At 40.4% G+C, this 18,666-nt stretch overlaps 1 protein-coding gene across 2 annotated transcripts in view; it reads right to left on the bottom strand.

The window, feature by feature from the left end:
• Nucleotides 1–18,443, bottom strand: part of mlec (malectin) — a 33,758-nt gene extending 15,315 nt beyond the window's left edge. Inside the window, exons 1-3 of one of the 2 annotated variants that reach the window (XM_059655105.1) lie at nucleotides 18,425–18,443; nucleotides 17,954–18,265; nucleotides 10,217–10,395 (exon numbers count right to left, since the gene is read on the bottom strand). In XM_059655105.1, the coding sequence (XP_059511088.1) occupies nucleotides 10,217–10,395; nucleotides 17,954–18,152 (378 nt within the window). In that variant the 5' untranslated portion in view covers nucleotides 18,153–18,265; nucleotides 18,425–18,443. Of the gene's footprint in view, nucleotides 1–10,216; nucleotides 10,396–12,226; nucleotides 12,320–17,953; nucleotides 18,266–18,424 lie in introns of those variants that run through there. The other variant, XM_048556175.1, reaches the window with a different exon arrangement.
• Nucleotides 18,444–18,666: the final 223 nt, after the last annotated feature.

The raw sequence follows: 18,666 nt of genomic DNA, 5'->3' as shown, positions 1-18,666 counted from the left end.
ATAATTTAATTATAAGTAGTGACTAACAAAGTTAGTATTCCTTCCATTAATTGGCATTTTTGATTTACCAGTGATTCTTAATCCTGGTAGGAGTTGGATAAAACTAAATTTTGCTATTTTCAAGTTAGGATTGTTTCAGATCATGCACTAGGAAACACAGCAAGTAGTGATACTGCTTTGAGTCATATAGCAAAAATTACACGGATGGGCTCATCAATAATCACTGAATACGCTATACAGTTACAACCACAGTGCCCAACTAATTCCAATTACTTTTTCAAACAGACAAAGCCAGAAGGGAATAAAGACTAATAGAGGTTTGTCTATTCACCTCAAAATCAACATCACTAGGAGGAAGTTAAATTTGTAGTCTCCAAAATAGTCTATTAGAAATGTCTCTTTCTTTGTAATTTAGTGCAATTAGAATGGAGATTAGGATACAGAGGAAGTATATCTGCATTTTCAAAGTTGGCTACTGCTCGTGTTGACTTTGTGGAAAGACAGCTCTTACCATGAGGAAATGTTAATACAGTCGCTTAACTTAAATGCATCATCTCTAACAATTCAGTAAATTTGATGCGCACCATATTGGTCTAAGTTATTTTTAGTGGTTTCTGGCTACAAAACTCACATGCTGACCTATCCCCTCCCTACCTATACTCTCCTCTCCCCCTCTCTCCCTATTTCTTCCAGAACCCTCACCCCATCCCCCTCTCTGAAGGAGGGTCTAGGCCCGAAACGTCAGCTTTTGTGCTCCTGAGATGCTGCTGGGCCTGCGGTGTTCATCCAGCCTCACATTTTATTATCTTGATATAACACGATCTGCTTTTTGTAGCCTTGCTGAAGGGATGTAGTAGTTGGAAGAGTGCAGAAACATTCTACATTGCCAGGAAATTTGGGGGGGTGGGGGGAGAGAAACCTCAAAGCTATAACGTTGCAGCCCCAGATGCAATCTGCACCCGTTACAAGCAGTTTCTTACTGATGAACAGAACTATTTCATCGTAGTCAAGGATCAAGCAAATTGAACAAAAAAAAGTTATTTTGTAACCATCAGAAACGTATGTTCCAATACAAATTTTCTGAAGTGCAGATTGAACTTGTACTCCTGAAGCACCTTGTCACAGGTCTCAAAACAGATCTTAAATGTGTTTGATGTAAAATGCCAATGACTATGAGTTGCAGTAAGAATGTTGAGTGAGAGATTGGAAGTCATATCAGTGCTTCTACAAATAACTTCATGCAATCTTACATGTCTTCTATCCAAACAGGTATAACAGGGGCCTCTGTGACACTTAAAAGCAACATCAGCAAAAATCCTACATCCTCAACATAAATTTCAGTCCAGTGTGCTGAAATCCAGGAGGACTTCATCCCACAGCTTCATGTGAAATTTGCATTAAGACTTATATCTGGTTTTATACTAATTGAACTTTAGACAGAAACATTCAGATTTACCAAGCTACAGTACAGATCCTCCCAAACTCTAGTTCCATTGTCAATAACATCTGCCAAAAGTACGCCCTGTAAAGTATGACTTCAAGTGGGGGCTGAGAACCTCAAGTAGGGTTGAGAGTTGAAGGTTTGGGTCCATTGTTCTGAGACAAAGATTCTGGGGAGCTCTGACCGAGTTAACAGCTATGCTCCCTATCTAATAGGCCCCTGCCCACACAATTCTCAAACCCACTCGTGTCTTATTGCGGGCTCACCATTATTCTCAAACTGTTAAATAGGATATCAGTAGGAAATGTTTGGGAAACACTGCTGTAACAATCTTCCCATGCATCATATCTTTATGATTGGGACTTTAAGAATATGCGGAGAAGATTACAAAGGATTTCAGATTCAGGTCTTTTCACATTTTAAAATTACTTTCTGTAAAAGTCTGTTGACTGGGCTTGCCACAACTTTAAAAATACTGTTTCACGCAAGTGTGTCTGACAAGGCGGCTATGCTGCATAAAGCCTAATAGCTATTTTTGTCTGTAGTCCAATAAGTCGGTCACTAGCAACATGCGAGATGTTGTATTTTTAATGCATAAACTTTTTTGTTTAGCAATGAGTCAAAGCAGTGTCATTATAGCGATGTTTATGATTGGTTAGCAAATTTTATTTAGGAAACAAAAGTGACACCATTACTCTCCTGTGACTTACTTCTCAACAGAGTTACATACATGGTCATGCTAACCACTGTTACCACTATTCATGGAAAATGGTAGTCCATCTGTAAGAAAAGGAGTTTGGATGTCTAAAGGCATAGCTGTGCTATCTTCAAACAATGTCTTTCATACTAAAGGCAATCCAAGAATCACCAAAATGCTGGGTCTAAGGCTGTGATACAGTTTGACACCTGACATCAGTAATGAATAGGGTACGTTCTCCATTGATATAGTCTTTCAGCAGTTTTAATATGGTAAATTAGATTTGCCTTTTAGTCTAATTGAGTTTCACGAACACTGCATTCAAACACAACAAGAAACTAATAATTTGATCCTGGTTAGGTTTTAATCAGGTAATCAAGTGATGAAATAAAAATCACAAAAAAAGTTGAGCTTCAGTGAAAAGACAGTGAAGATGCTATTCCATTCTGCTCACACAGCAGCATGCATAGCTAGAAAAATGCTGGCAAGTCTGATCAAAAAGTAAAGCTACTGGAGCAAAAATGCTGACCAACCGCTTAATGGTTTAGCCCCTCATCACGAACTTAAGAGGGCAGAGATATCCAGACAGTACTCCCTCTTTCAAAAGGATGCAATCCTTGTGATTTCACAACAGCTGCCTAAAACTATTTGTTTTCAAAGGTTGAACGAGTTTAGGTAAGAAAGCTCATCCAGATGAGCCAAGTCTATGTCCAGAAAATAAATGAGTTACTTTTCATTCCTGAGATTGAACTGAAAAGTGACATGCTGAACCAGAGAAAACATCTCTCAAAACTTGGTGACAAATGTACATATGAACATTGTGGGTATGCAAAACATGGAAAAAGTCCCAAACTCAAGTTTTTTAAAAAGGTACCTCCCTAGAGAAAATTGGAGTCTCTTAAAGGCCAAGACTGACAGGACAACGATCACTCAACTCATATGCACAGGATTTCTCTACAATAAAACGTGCTTGAGTCAGAGCAATACATGATGATTGGGACTGAAAATAGTTGGAACATGGCAGGCACTAGTTCTGCCTGCATAAAGAAATGGAAATTAAGTAGGCACAATATTCTTGACAGGTTAGCAGGATGTGAATTGTTTAATGACTGTGTTCTCTCATTTTAGCATAGAGCTTAGAAAGAACGACAAGATTTGTGTTTACATAGTGCTTTTTAATGACCATTAGACCTCAAAGTGCTTTATGGGCAATGAAGAGCTTTTGATGCATAGTGTGGGCATTGTTCTAATGTAGGAAATACTAGTTAGTCAGGTGCAAAGCAAACTCCCACAACAGCAATAAGTATTGTATTTTCTAAGTGCAACCTTTACAATAGAAGTGTACAACCTGCATTTCCCCGGATCAAAGCAGAACGTGACAGGATTAACAGTTGCCCTTGGAATTGTGCGCTGGTAGCCTACCATTTACTGAGAAGTGAAAAACCCTATCAAACCATAAAAAGATTCAGGCTGAAAATCAGACAAATTTACCCCCAATTGCAAGAAAGCAAAAAGAATACAAAAGAGCTTCTCAACTTCTCAAAGATGATAAGGCTTGAGCCTTAATTAGTTTTAGCATCTTTTAACTGTCATTTTAAAAAGTCAATCTCCCCCTCAGTGAAATGCCAAACAAATAGTCTATAGTTTTTAAAAAGTTGGACATACCTTGGTTAAACGACTCAAAACAGGGCTTGCTCCAATGTTTTGTGCTACCATAGTACTACAAATGCGAACATTTATAATATCACTTTCACCCTCACTACCTTCTTTCCACACTGTCCTCAAAAGGGAGTTTCTTGATCTTGTTTCTGCTACAAAGAAGTACTGATCAGTGACCATTTGCTGCCACACAGCTGGGCAGAGAGATGCTCCAGGTACCCCTCATAAGCTTTTTAACAGCTTAATGACAAAAGGATGTTGTTAGAGACTTGGGAGTACTTTGCTATAAATCAACATTGTTAGCCAAGAATGAAGTACAGCATTGAGTGAAAAGGAGAACTAACACATGTTCAGTATGAATAGCTATTAGTTGCTTAATTTAAAATGTTCTGTTGTGCACGTAATAAATTACAGATTTTTTTTAAAAAGTGTTAAGCAAACTTCTGTTCCTCTCACTGTTGAGCAAGTTTACTTTTAAAACATGCATTTTCACATTTCAGAGAGAGTAGCACCATCTTTATTTTAGAAGTCTGGTAACGACTGGGAATATTGATAAGTCTGTTGACCGTTTGTTAAAGGGAACATGCATTAATTCCTCATTAAGAGATTAATCCAAGTCACAAGGATTCCACAGTCAAGAATAAGAACTGTTCACGCAAGCTACTTAATATTTAAAAACAAAGCAGCTTTAGACATGACCACATCCAATAAGTTGACAAAACTTTCCAATAAGGTACATATGCGTAACAGTTCATAAGTTAAGCAATTAATAACTATTCATACAGAAAATGTGTTAGTTCTCCTTTTCACTCCATGCTGTGCTTCACTCTTAGCCAAGAATGTCAATATAGCAAAGTGCTCCCCAGTCTCTAACAATGTCTTTTCATAATTAAGCTGTTAAAAGGCTTATGAGGGGTACCTAGGGCATCTTTATTTGCCCAGCTGTGTGGAAGCAAATGGTCACTGAACATTACTTCTTGTTACTGCTATAGAGATCAGAAAACTCCCTTTGGAGACAGTGTATTAAGGAGAAGGAGAAGTGGAGGAAGTGATACTAATTGCTCCACTTCCTGTAGCTCTAAAGACCAAAAGAATGAACCACTTCTGTAATATTCACATTTTTAAAATCAATTTTATTTGCGTTTTTAAAATTTAGAGGCCAACATTCCAAAGGCTGAAAAAATCCAGGATCATGGAGGAAGGCATGCTGCTGGAAGATGAGGTAGAAACAATAGAATGGGACCAAAAAATAGGTAAATTTGCAGCTCATGATCAATCAAAGGCGCAGGGAGTAAATGGCAGCTACACCCAAGTGATGCAGTGAAGTGAAGTGTGGAGGGAACAGACTAAAGCTACAGAAAGAAGAGAGGACTTAACATCCTTATTTTCCATTTCTGTTGGTGACAATAACAGCAAGCAAACAAACAATCTAGACTGACCTATCCCCTCTCCCCCCCTCCCCACTTATCTTCTCCTCTATCCATCTTCGGTCCGCCTCCCCCTCTCTCCCTATTTATTCCAGAACCCTCTCCCCATCCCCCTCTCTGATGAAGGGTCTAGGCCCGAAACGTCAGCTTTTGTGGTCCTGAGATGCTGCTTGGCCTGCTGTGTTCATCCAGCTTCACACTTTATTATCTTGGATTTCCCATGACAATTTATGAGCGGTGGAAGCAGAGATACAGTTAAAAGTCAAGTGGCCTGAAGGAAATGCAAAGGTGCAACACTTATCCAGAAGTGAACTTAAAACTCAGATGGCATCCTACTTTGAATAAGACAGTTCAGGCAAGCCCAAAGTCTGACACAAGAATTGACAAAAACCAAAATACTGTGAATACAGGAAATTACATGTAATTCTGAAAATTCTCAGCAGATTATGCAGCATCTGTGGAGACAGACAGAAACAGTTAATGTTTTAGGCAGTGACCTTTCACATGTCCATTCTGGTGAAAGTAACTGACTTAAAACATAACTGATTCTCTCTTCACTGACACTACCAAAGAGATAAAAATGTACAGATGGCTGCAGACAGATTCCTCTCTGAAGTGTGAGGCTGTACTCAAGTATAATTCCAGATGTCCCAGCTGCCCTTGGGTAAATGCCTCTTGTGTGAGGCAGCCAAAGTGTAAAGTGAGACAATAAATGCTGGCAAGCTATTCAAGTCTGCAAGGTATCACAGTTTGAGACTGGCCTAGAAATGCAACGAAGGATAATTGAGTTTTTTTTAAAAATTCAGTGAGTTTGCACTTAAATTTAACACTTCTGAAGAATGCAACTTTCTGGCTTAAGTATAGGGATCAAAGTGGTACCCGTGATTAACTAATCATTAAATAAACAATGGATGGGGTACCAGACAAAATTAACACTGTATGGCATTAATTTACCTTCTCAACCTTCAAGACAACTACAGAAAACTTCTCAAAGAAAAAAACCATCACAAGAAAAAATACCCGAGTGATTGATCTTACTGCGTACCATAATATTGTGTAAATAGGACAACTATTTACAAGACTACATGTCCCAGAAATGTCAGGTAACATCCAAAGTCTGCTTTAAACCAAATCCAGATTTTGTCCTTTCTCTTCAGCTCTGCTACCTGCATCACTGAAAATACCACCATACCTTAACCATACTTCTGTACAAACATGACATTTAAACATGGAAAGTCATTTGATGTTACATACAACAGATCTCTAGGAGGAGCAGCTACAGATTAAGGCCCATTAATGAGTTCAGGGATTGTGGTGTGCGTTTACTCCACACCTGATCAAGCGCACATAGTGAATGTATAAACTTTGCATTGCCTGCTCTTCCCAACTGTACCAGGGAACAGAAAATTTCCCAGAAAATGATGGCAGTCTTCTCCATGACTAATTGCAGCAAGGCTCTCACTATAGAAATGCTGCACATGTGCAAGTGGGTGGAGGCAGCAAGTCATGAGCCATTAGTAGAGCAGATAGGTTTTGATGAGCAGCCATTGTCCGGTTTGATGTTGTAGTTTGTAGATGGTGGAAATTATTGACTGGTATGCAATAAAAGCCACCAAGACACCAGGCATTCACCAAAATGACTTGCAGAGCAGTCACAAATTCAACTACATATTCAGGAATTGGCACTTTTTCCAGTTTTGCCACTCTCAGAGCTATGTAAGTGTGTAGTCCAAGGATCCCTGCACCATTGGAAAGTTAATTAATTCTGCAAAGCCAGACTGGATATTCTTGCTAAGAGAAGAAAAATCAAGTCCATCTCCACATTTAGATTCACTTTCTAATTGCATAATGAACTGAAAAATGTGGGCAACACGGATTTTCCAGACTGCAGCCAGCTATGTCTAGGAATGGAAGGTGGTGACCCTGGCAGCACTATCATTGACAGTGCTGAATGACCTCAGGTCTAGCTGGAAGCGTCAGTAATGTTCAGCAACTAACTCCCTGATGAAGCGTAGGCACCTCAGACACTGTGCCTGGGTAAATTCCACTTTCAATTGTAACCACTCAAACTCCTTAGTGGGTATGGCTCTCTTTTGAAAGCTCTTCTCCTCCACTGGTTAACAGCATCCCCCCCGCTGCTATATATCCATTTCATACGACAGCCCAAGCAAGTCTGCAATAATTGCCCCATAAACAAGAGTGGGTTTTCTTCTGTTGAACACTATTCTTCCCTGACTCAGTTTACGCAAGTTCTTCAACAGGATGGGACATCCACTATCTCAGCAGCAGAGCAAAGTCAAAAGTACCAAACCAGTAAATGCTACGGTGGTCCGATTAAATGGGGTCAGTGCTGCTATAATGTGTTTCTTCAACACAAATTGACTTTAAACGCAATTGAAGAATTCAGACCACTAGAACATGAATTTTTGTTACTTGTATTGGTTGTAACGCCATTCTGGCCCCAGCAGTTGAAATGGCACAGCCATTCCACAATTTTCTTACAACACGAGAACAGAACTATCATGTTATACCAGAATTGACTGTAGTGTTGGTAGTGAACAGTGGGAAGGATCTTGCACATTGAACACTTGTTTAGCTGAACATTTGCAATAAAAAAGTCTCTAACAGAACCCAAGAGCTTCAAAATAACAAGGACACCAAAGTCAGTGGTCTATGGAGGCATATCTGTCCTCCCTACATGATTCCAGCATGTACACAGTTGTTTGCAACAGCCTAAAACTTGTTCTAAACTCAAAGCTCTGAGCACCAAAATCATCAGTAACACAAAACCAAGTTTTACAGCCCATATCTCTATATTTATGTGAGTAACCGGACTGCGTTATAACCAAGTTAGAGAGGCACCATAAACACTTTCAACAACTTTAGGTTCACAATAGCCACTGAACTTATTGCAAAAGCATTCCTAACCTATTACCAGTATGGTCAAGGTCTCATTAAATTGCAAATATGGGCTTGTGAAATTTCTGCGCTAAAAACATTAGTAATACAGTCAAAGGTTAACACAACAGTAGGGTGAAAAACTTTTGGGTACAGTCCTGTAACCAACAGAAAGAAAAATGTCATTAGAGCTGCTTTTGTACTATGCATCATAGTTGTTAGTCTTACCAGTTGCTAATACACATGCTTCTCCCAGCTAGCAGCAACCCCAAAGGAAATATTCCAGAATGACAAGGGCAGCTGCTGGAAAGCCTTAGCTTGGAAGAAAACAAATTACAAACCTTCATTGGTTCACTACAAGCAACCCTTTACATTGGAGGAACTCGAGCTATACTGCTTGAAATTTCACGTACAGCTGGGTTGCATTAGATCAACAAAAATAAAAAAAGAGGATTCATAAACCATAAAATCTTCATTTTAAAAAATTTAAGTTGAAACTTATTACGGATCCCGATTGCCAACCACAATCTTCTCAGTCAGCAGTATCTGTTAGTGTTATTCTATGATTTTGCCAGAAGTGATAAAATGCCAATTTAATGTAATATTTACTGTTACGTAACTAACTTTTCCATCTGTAGGCAATAGTCAAATTATTCTGAAAAAAACTTGGAAGTGGCTTCGGGTGTTAGCATGAGTTCATAGATCTATAAACTCCAATCTCTGCTGAACTCTTCCAAGAAAAGAATGCCGGATCTCCGCTCCCACTACTGTTTTCTTATCTGATGAAGATATCATTGACTTGAAATATCAATTTTTTCCCCCCTCTCTGCATATTTGGCTTGACAAACATTTTCTGATTCTGTAAGTGAACTTTTGAGTGTCACAGCTTTCAAAACGATTGTGTCAATCACCAACACCCACTACATGTTTTGGGTGCAGGGAGGAAATTGACTTTACTCAGTTGGCTGGACGGTTGATTTGCAAAGCAGCATGATGACAACAGCACAGATTCAATCTTCATACTGGGTCAAGTTACCATGAAGGAGTCTCCTACCCAATCTTTCCCCTCACCTGAGGTACAGTAGTGCTCAAATTAGATCACCAGTCATCTCTCTCTAATGATAGTCTTATCAGAACATTGGGTTGCTCTATGGTGACGACCACATGTTGCAATTGTTAAGAATTAATTTGACATTATTAAATGCTACAGTATTCTCTACAAGATGAACTGTGCAACTGTAACTGGAAACAGTTTCAAACTGGCTCATAATAACGTGTTTTAAATTATTTCTTCTGCTGGCCGCGAAGATCTCACAGATCAATGAGTATTGCAGTGCTTACAACACAAAATACTTTTAAAAATGAACAGTTACGCCATTACTTAGAAATAGAATCAGAGAGGTACAGCACAGGAACAGGCCCTTTGTTCCAACTTGTCCATGCTGACTAGATATTCTAAACTAATCTAACCCCACTTGCCAGCATTTGGTCTATTTCTCTCTAAACCCTTCCCATTCCAATACCCATCTTTTAAATGTTGTAATTGTACCAGCCTCCACCACTTCCTCTGGCAGCTCATTCCATACACATACCACCCTCTACTTGAAAACTTTGCCCCTTAGGACCCTTTAAATCTTTCCTCTCTTCATGTATACACCTTTAATTCGGGCCACGAAAGCAGTAGGTACGTGCAATGACCTCATATTACATGTAGTTCCCCTTCATAAACAGTTTGGCAGCATTTGAAGTAGTGTCAGCTATATCTCCCACTGTTCAATGACTCCTCCAGATAAGTAAATGTAGAGCTGGGAAGCAAGGATCAGGATTTGTGGTGAAACCACTCAACTGTTAATGACTCGAAAAAAAGTTGTGGTCTTGATTAATATTAAGGAGTCATTTAGGTTAGGTACAAAAAGGGAGTTACTGGAACCACTCACCAGCTCCTGTAGGCAGAAAAGCTTGGAATAGCAGAGTCATAACAGTGACTGTTGACATGCTATTCGCTTTAGTAGTGGAACACATACTGCGAAAATATTACTTTTTAATTTCCATAGGCACAATATCAAAATTCTTTCCAAAGAAATTTAAAAGTACCTTCTGTTGAGACTGGGCAAAATACACTTCAGCAAACTTCAGAACCAGTACATAATCGCCTTCCTCTTTAATTGGAATATCGTATCCAAAGGTTTCTTCATTGTAGCGCTCAGTTTGATACAAAACTTGATCTTCAGGCACTGACCGAAAAATTGGCAATCTCATTCCATAGTCCGATGCTTGAGAACAGAGAGGGAAAAGTAAAGGCAGCAAGTTACATTAAGTTTAAATACTAAAAAAGGTTTTAGTTTACTATCTCCTAACTAGTCAACTGAAGAATCGATTTCCTTTCCTTAAAAAGGCAAGAGTGCGCTTTGGGCATCTAATTAGCAAATCTAAGAGATTCCAAATCAACCCAACTACGTGACCAACAGTGGGCACCATCAAGTGGAAGAACTTGCACTTAGTGTTTTTCAATATTTCAGGAAGTCTCAAAGTGCTTACAGCCAATTTAATACCTTTTTGAACTGAAGTCACTGTTGTAACGTAGGATAGGCATGAGAAGTGAATATGCAAACAATGGGATGTAATCATCTTTCAGTGATGTTGGTTAAGAGGAACGTATTAACTGGAACATCGTGGTACACTTTCCCACTCTTCTTCCACGTGGTTCGACAGGTGGGAACATTTGCATCCCACCTCTCAAGCAAAGGACAGAAGTGGCCTTGGCTAAAGACATCATCCAAATGAATACACACAGCTGACAATTTCACTATGGTAAATTGTGAGCATTAATTATGCGCTCAAGTTTCAGGAACAAGACTTGAACCCACAATCATCTGATTCAGCAGAATGAGATACTTCTGAACCATGGCTGACACACTGCATATGCCTTCCAACAGAATTAAAACAGTAGTTCTAAAATCCAGCTTTAAGATATAGGAAGCAAACCAAAACCCTTAAAAACGAATGGAAAATAAAACATGGCACAAAGACTATACTTTGCCACAGAGTAGAACAATTTGAAAGGAAGCAACACAATGCCCCCAACCGCTCCCCCCCCACTTACAATTTAGATGCAAGAGGGTTGCAAGTGGCAGAACATTGAAATTTAATGTTTTGTGAAACACGAGAACAAATATCTTTCTCTCTCAACATTATAGCAATAAACAAACTTCTCAAAAGACAGAAGCTTATCATAACTACACATTTATGACCAAAAGAATAAGGAAGCCCCTGTTTCATCATGATTTTTATAATGGCATGCATTTTGGGCAAGGTACTACATGATAGTTTCAGGAAGCTGCCACAAGACCAACATCTGTAATCATTGATGGAGTAGAGTTAAAGAATAAAAAACAAACAGGCTTGCCAGTTTCTACATTCTAGAGTTCAGCTGCTGTGTGCAACACGAACAGCAACATAATGTGTGGCGATCAATGTTGTTCAAAGGTCCAAATGTAAATTTAAGGCATCACTCATCTGCAATAAAGCAAGGCACAGTGGCAATGCCCGTACCTTTGAGCCAGGAGGTTTCAGTTCAATCCCATCTGTTCCAGAGATGTGTAATAACATCTGAGCAGAGTGATGAGAAATTCTCTCACTGGGCGAATTGGACAAATGTAAGAAAACTACAGAAACATTGCTGGGGAGGACTGCATGCCCAAGAGGAAGCCCACCTGATTTTAGATGCACAAAATTAATGGAGTTAAACTGGAGGGGCTCCCTCCTCAGCATGCAATACTTCCCAAAATCTTCTGCTAGTCACCACTCGTAATTCAACAGGCACAGCAAATAAGAGAATCTACCCTTTGCTGTCTGAGCCACATAATAAAAGCCATTTGGCTTGAGGGTACTCAATAATACCCTCAGGTACATAGATGCCTTGAGGGATGCAAGAGAACTAAAATAACTAAGCCCGCTTAAATCCATTTGAAATCGATTAAAAATTCAAATACGCAATAAGCACTGGCTGTATGAGTGAGCAAGGTACATGTTCCATAAACAGAATACACACTGGGGACAATGTGGTTTACAGAAAATAAACCACTCGTGTTGCAGCCGCCATACCTCAGTAATGCCTGTGCAACCGGTGCCACTCCACTTTCGGTAAACCACTGGTCCCCGGTGTGTATCCTCTACAGAATTTATATGGAGCCGAGTCTGGATCAAAGCCAAGAGACAAAATATTCAGAGGCAATATTATTGAAGTACTTCCTCAAACAGATGAATATTGGGACATTCAAATATTCATTTTAGCCCAAGATGTGGGCACAAATCAATTAAATTTTAATAGTTCCTGTACACTTAATAATCAATTCAAGATAAACTACTAGCTACGCCTTTCAGTGTTGACCTACTAAACAACAGCTAACTAGTGCATCCATTACAAAATCGCTCAATTCATCCACCACTAATTTTTGAATGTGCAAGAATGGCATGATCTTTCACAACTACAATGGTCAACTTCTGAATGAATCGTTCCATAGGCAAATACAACAAAATATGGTGCTAACCCTTTGAACGAGAGCACCCGGTTCTTTCAAATTTATGCTGAGGCAACAATAACAATACTAAAATTGAGCAGAGATAATGGGAACTGCAGATGCTGGAGATTCCAAGATAACAAAATGTGAGGCTGGATGAACACAGCAGGCCAAGCAGCATCTCAGGAGCACAAAAGCTGACGTTTCGGGCCTAGACCCTAGACTCTGATGAAGGGTCTAGGCCCGAAACGTCAGCTTTTGTGCTCCTGAGATGCTGCTTGGCCTGCTGTGTTCATCCAGCCTCACATTTTGTTATACTAAAATTGAGCAAGTGGGATTCCATCTTCTGAAGTGGCTGAAAACGGATTTGTTTACCCCTTCCACCTAAGGCAGAACAGCCAGCACTCTCTGCCTCGTCTTCTTGTATAAAAAGTGACAACTTAGGTGAATTGGTAGGTGGTCACTCGGTAAAGCCAATACCAGCAAAAATCAGTACATTCTCACCTTTCCAAAGATCAATGAGGAAGGGAAAAGGAGACCAAATAAAAAGTAAAACAATAGAGGCTTTTGATTCACATGAAGAATATATGTTGTCATTTTTAGATCTCTGGAACTAGAAGAGCATATTCTTTATAAAAATATACCTTTAACATACAACACTGAAATTTTAATACTGCATTGCACTTTAGGGCAAAGCAGTATTCAATCAGATGTTCAGCAAATGAATCTTAGTCATTTGAGAATTAAAAAGTCTACATGTAATCTTTTTCTATGAAATGCAGAGATGTTATAGAGCGAAGTCCATTCCGACCAATCAACTTACAAATCTGTGGAGCAGGTTTTACAATTCACATTACTCCAACGTTTTCTGAAGATTGGTCTAGACCCAAAACATCAGCTTTTCTGCTTGGCCTGCTGTGTTCATCCAGCTCTACAGCTTGTTATCTCTGTTTACTCCAACAGGTTTGTCCTTGGCCTCTTCAGTGTAACAGCAACTTGGAACACAAATTTGAAGAACAGCTTATCCTCCACCTGGGCACCCTACAGCCCAGAAGACTACAATGAGTTATCCAATTTCAAATAACTTTCATTCCCATCCCCTAGATCCCCTTCCAGTCCACCTTCTGACCTTCCCTTCCATCCACCAGATTCATCCCTCCCAGCAACCAACCAGGCTGTACCTGCCACCGGTGTTCACCTAACACCACCATTCCATCTCCACCCCTTTATCTGCAGCTCCCCTTAACCCCACATCCACATGAAGAGGGGCAATACCCAAAATGTTGACTGCTCCTTTCCTCCAGATGCTGCCTGGCCTGTGTTTTTCTAGTCTGTTTGTCTACCTTGGATTCCAGCTTCCGCAGTTTTATTTTTGGCCCTTATAAGTGGCATCCGGGACTTACAGGTGGTGCAACAACCCCAAGCTTTCTTTTGTATACTCAACATGTGTACTCAGTATTACCCTATAAATAACCAAGTGAAAAGGGTCGAGGGGATTACGAGAGTGTAGACCAAGAAACGGCAGTTGATGTCTCCAGTATGAGGTTTTAACAATTGCAAGACAACAAACAAGGAAGATGTGCTAGAATCCCAAAATGAATGTAAGATTAATTAAACCAAAGTGACTCAACATCAACACCCACACTAACAAAGGGATGTTTGATGTTACTTTATGCTTCCTTGCATGAAACAAGTGCAAGTGCCTAATGGGAAAAATAAGGCTAGAGTACCAGTCTTCAAAACAGATAAAATGGCACAAAATCAGATTTTCAATGTCAGTGGACAATTCAAAAGTCAGTACTTGAAAAACTTGCAATAGGATTATGGGTTATAAACTGATAGACTACCATGGATAAGATTTCAGGGTGTAACAGTAAACATATTTAATTTTCATACAGCTCCAGGTTAGTGTCTTTTCATTTGGATTTTAATAAGTATAAACCCTACAATCTTACTGCTCACAAGAGCCATTTGCTTGTGGCGGTTCTTTCAAATTGCAGTCCAATTTAATTCCACATCTTGGTTTCTCCACGTAACACAATCCTGGCCATTTTTTTCCAGCTGCTAATCCAAGTTTCTGTACCAACTGAAAAATAGTTACCTGACAGGATTTGTCTGAACTTGGGCCATAAACTAGGATTAAAGTCTGAGCCATACGGAATGGCGCACCTTTATCAGTTAACCATGAGGTGGCTTTTCAAGATAACATATGCATAACTGATATAAATGCTTTAAATTCTACCAACAGGCAGGTGACCCCTGGAATCAGATCAGAGGATTTCAACTGGTGATTTGTAAAGTTTTATTACAATGCATCCTACACAGTTGCAATATACCCTTGATTATACTAGTTAAGACATAGCGATTGGTTATGGCAGTCAGATAGTATTTAGTATTTTTTGATATACCACAGGGTTACATATTCAATTCAGTTTTATCAACACTGAAACCAAATTTTGCAAGGAACTGAATTTTTCCATGTAAAATTGTCCAGGTCACAAACAGCTGCAGCTCTGTGCATCTAAATTTCAAATGATGCTTCCTCTTAGAGTTATCTTGGTTATAGCTGTACCTATTATGTAAAATGAGAGAAAAAACAATTATTGTGCAGTAGAAAGGAGACCTAATCATATTTTTCTATCTACAGGACTTTTCCAACGCACCGTTCTTACTCACTGAATTCAAAGCTGATTTCCTGACTTGATCTAAAAGATAGCATAAGTGACAAGTACCAGCTAACTTTATTTGTCAGAACAAAAATAAATTCTGCAAGACACTGTTACACAGTGAAACTCTCACTCTCCCTAGTACCTCGGCTCAAATTCAATACTGATTAGAGATAAATGTCTACTGTCCCCTAAGAATCCGACAAGAAAGGGGTTTGGGTTAACTTCAATCAAGCTCAGAACAGACACACTCCTTCAACACAATTATCCAAATTAGCATTTTTATTTCAAGATGGTCAGTGCAGTAAATGGGAAATGTCACACTCGTGCACAAATCATGAAATGTTTGAGACTGGGATTAAGGAGGGCAGAGGGATCTTTATTCATTACACAAGTGTGAGATACCAGATCTGCAAGCATTGTTATTCCGTTACGCAGCACCAATATCCCTCAGACTAACTCTTTCACAGGAAAAAATTGCATTTATACCATATATACCACTTTGTAATGCCATAATAGCTCAAACAGAATCTAACATGGTTGCTTTGATATGGAGGGCATTTCCACCTGGAGCTTGGGTACACAGCATCACCAGCTCAGTTCCCAGACAATGCTACTTCACATTATGAAAGCATTATTTCTTTTTTAATGACAAATATTTGGGGCCATTCCAAATTGTGAAAAGATCATGAATACACCAGGCTCACATTTCTTAAAAAAAATAGCCCAAACATAATTTAAAAAAAAATACTCTGCACCCTCAATAAGATACTAATTTCAATCAAGCACACACACGGTTGGCCAGGAAAACTATATTAACTGCCATTGATAAAATTACTAGGAAAGCAGGGGGAAGTAACATCACATATGCAACGAGTTTCATTTTCTATAGAAATTATTCTCCTTTAAATTTACTTACAAGTGTTAATCTGCAAACAGGTGGAATTATTGCTTATTTATCTGTCATTTTCTCTTAGCCACTCGTGAGTTAAGTCTATTAACCAAGCTTTTCCTTGGAAATAAGAGTAACTTGAAATTCTTCTTACAAAAGAGTTAAAAAATGTAATGTCCCATTAATATCCAAATAATGAAGCCTTTAATAATAGCCCATCTTCATAGGACAAGCTCACCATGCAATTTCCTCAGATCACATTTTCCAAATATGTTACATTAGGCTAGGCTGGTACTTGGTAAAATTAAACAAAAGCCAATTCCACTTCCTGATTTGACACAGCACTTTGGCACTGCTACAGTGCCAGGTCTTCAAAGAACTGTGGGACATTGTGTGGTCAAGCAAGGTGTTAAAAAGGCAAGTCTGGCTTTCTTTTCATTCAAAAACATAACTTGTTAAGTGCTCGTTATTTAAGAATTGAGCCAAAAACAATTTTTGCTCTGCAAGGTGCCCATTCAACGTGTATGGATTCAGAGGTGCAACTCTCTTACTCAAAATGGTTCAACCTTCACCAAGGTCACGTCACCTGGTTGGAAAATGTTTGTAAACTATTCAAGAGCCAAGGTAGTTATCAATATAGCATTCATAGACTCATACACATTACAGCCAATTGGTCTCTGCAGTGACCAATATCTGTAGGCAAACCAGTCCCCTCCTTGTTACCCTCCAAAGAAAATAAGATCAAAATCAGCAACACCATAAGGGGGGATATGTTAACATTAACTATGACAATTCAGCACGGACCTTGAATTTAGGATCCAGAGAGATCAAATAAACAGCAATCTACAAAGTTTTGAATTCATTTGAACAAATGTGCTGTACTGTGAAACTCTAAACCCAAAGGAGTTCAAATTCTAAATCTTCAGTACAAGGTCAAGACTTCAGCTGATTTGAAGTTTGACTACTCGCATCCCAAGGCATGTTAACCCATTCCTATTGCACAATGCTCATTGCAAGCATGAAAATGCAGGTGTGTGAACAAGTCACCTGCATGCATTCCATCCAAGAATGCCACGTTCAAAGGTGGAAGGGAAAGCCATATTAAAGAACGGATGTGTGCAGAAATAGTTAAGAACGTACTTTAAGTGAGAGTCTGATGGCATTTTGCTCGTGAGAGATTTCAATCCAGCACGCTATTAGCGTCATGTAATTTCAGAGGTCAGATGCCCCAGGAGGTTCTCACGTAGCTGGCACTTCACAGAACAACGTGCTCCCTCTCAAAGTGATACAGATAATATTACAGTAATTCCGGGGTTTTTTTTTGCGAAAATGACTGTCTTGGTTGGGGGGGGGGGGGGGGGAGAGTTGATTAGACTTGGCGGGCAAGAACGGAGTGGCCGGGTGCCCCAAATAACACGACACCAACATTAGCAAACTGCTGCAGGTAGCGGGGGGGAAAGAGGGGAAGAAGACAAAGTTGCTGGTCACCCATCCTCTGTACAAACGGTAACCCCTAACTTCCACCATCTCGGGCCTCAATCTGAGCAGCCAGGAGATGCCGGGTTGGGCGGGCCCATCCCACAACGCGAATCGTGTGTGTGTGTGTGAGTGTGAGAGAGATTTATTCTCGGCAAGTTCTCAACCTGGGCCCCCGAGATAAGTCAGGGTTGGTCTGAAGGTTGGCGAGAAGGTAAAAGAAGCACGTTGCGAGGACCAGCAACGATGCTATCCGGCCCCGCACAAACACACATACCCCGGCCTACTTTGCCTTCCAGCGGGTCCCGCTTGAAGTGGATGCCGTGGATGTCGGTGTGAGCCTCCCCTCCGGCGTTGATGGCCCAGATCACCTTGTCGCCGTAGCCCGCGCCGGGGCAGCAGCGGCCCAGCAGCAAGGCGGCCGCGAGCAACCAAAGGCAGTGCGGGCTGCCAGCGCGCGGCTTCCCCCTCCTCATCTCGCAGTCACCGGCTCCGGCCTCGGGCGCCACACCAACTGCGCCCCCTGCACGACCACCATCCAAATCGACACGGGGCCGGCGGTGTTGGGGGAGGGGGGAGGGGGGGGGCGCTGAGGGGAAAAAAATACAACTAAACAAAACAAAACCTCCCCTCGACAATAAACTTCACATTGAAACCCGGCAGCGACTCCGAAGATTAAATAATAATAATAATTACTATTATTATTATTATTATTATTGTGCTGTGGTAAAATAAATCCCCCGCTCACTCTCTATCTCTCGCTCCTTTTCTCGGGAGCAGTTTGAGGGAGGGTGTAAAGAAAGCAGGCCGCCTCGACCTACCCTGATGGTAGCGGGGGTGGGGTCTGTGGAGGGGGATTGACAGGACGCTTGGCCAGTAGAACTCGGTACTCCCACGGGTTGCCCATGGAGCTTGGCCAGCGTAGCCAATCGGCGCCGGGGGCGGGCCTCCGACTCAACATGTGCGGTTGCGCGGGCAGCGCGAGCCTGT

Source organism: Stegostoma tigrinum, chromosome 26 (genome assembly GCF_030684315.1).
Source record: "Stegostoma tigrinum isolate sSteTig4 chromosome 26, sSteTig4.hap1, whole genome shotgun sequence".
NCBI lineage: Eukaryota > Metazoa > Chordata > Chondrichthyes > Orectolobiformes > Stegostomatidae > Stegostoma > Stegostoma tigrinum.
This window is presented reverse-complemented; position numbering and strand designations above follow the sequence as displayed.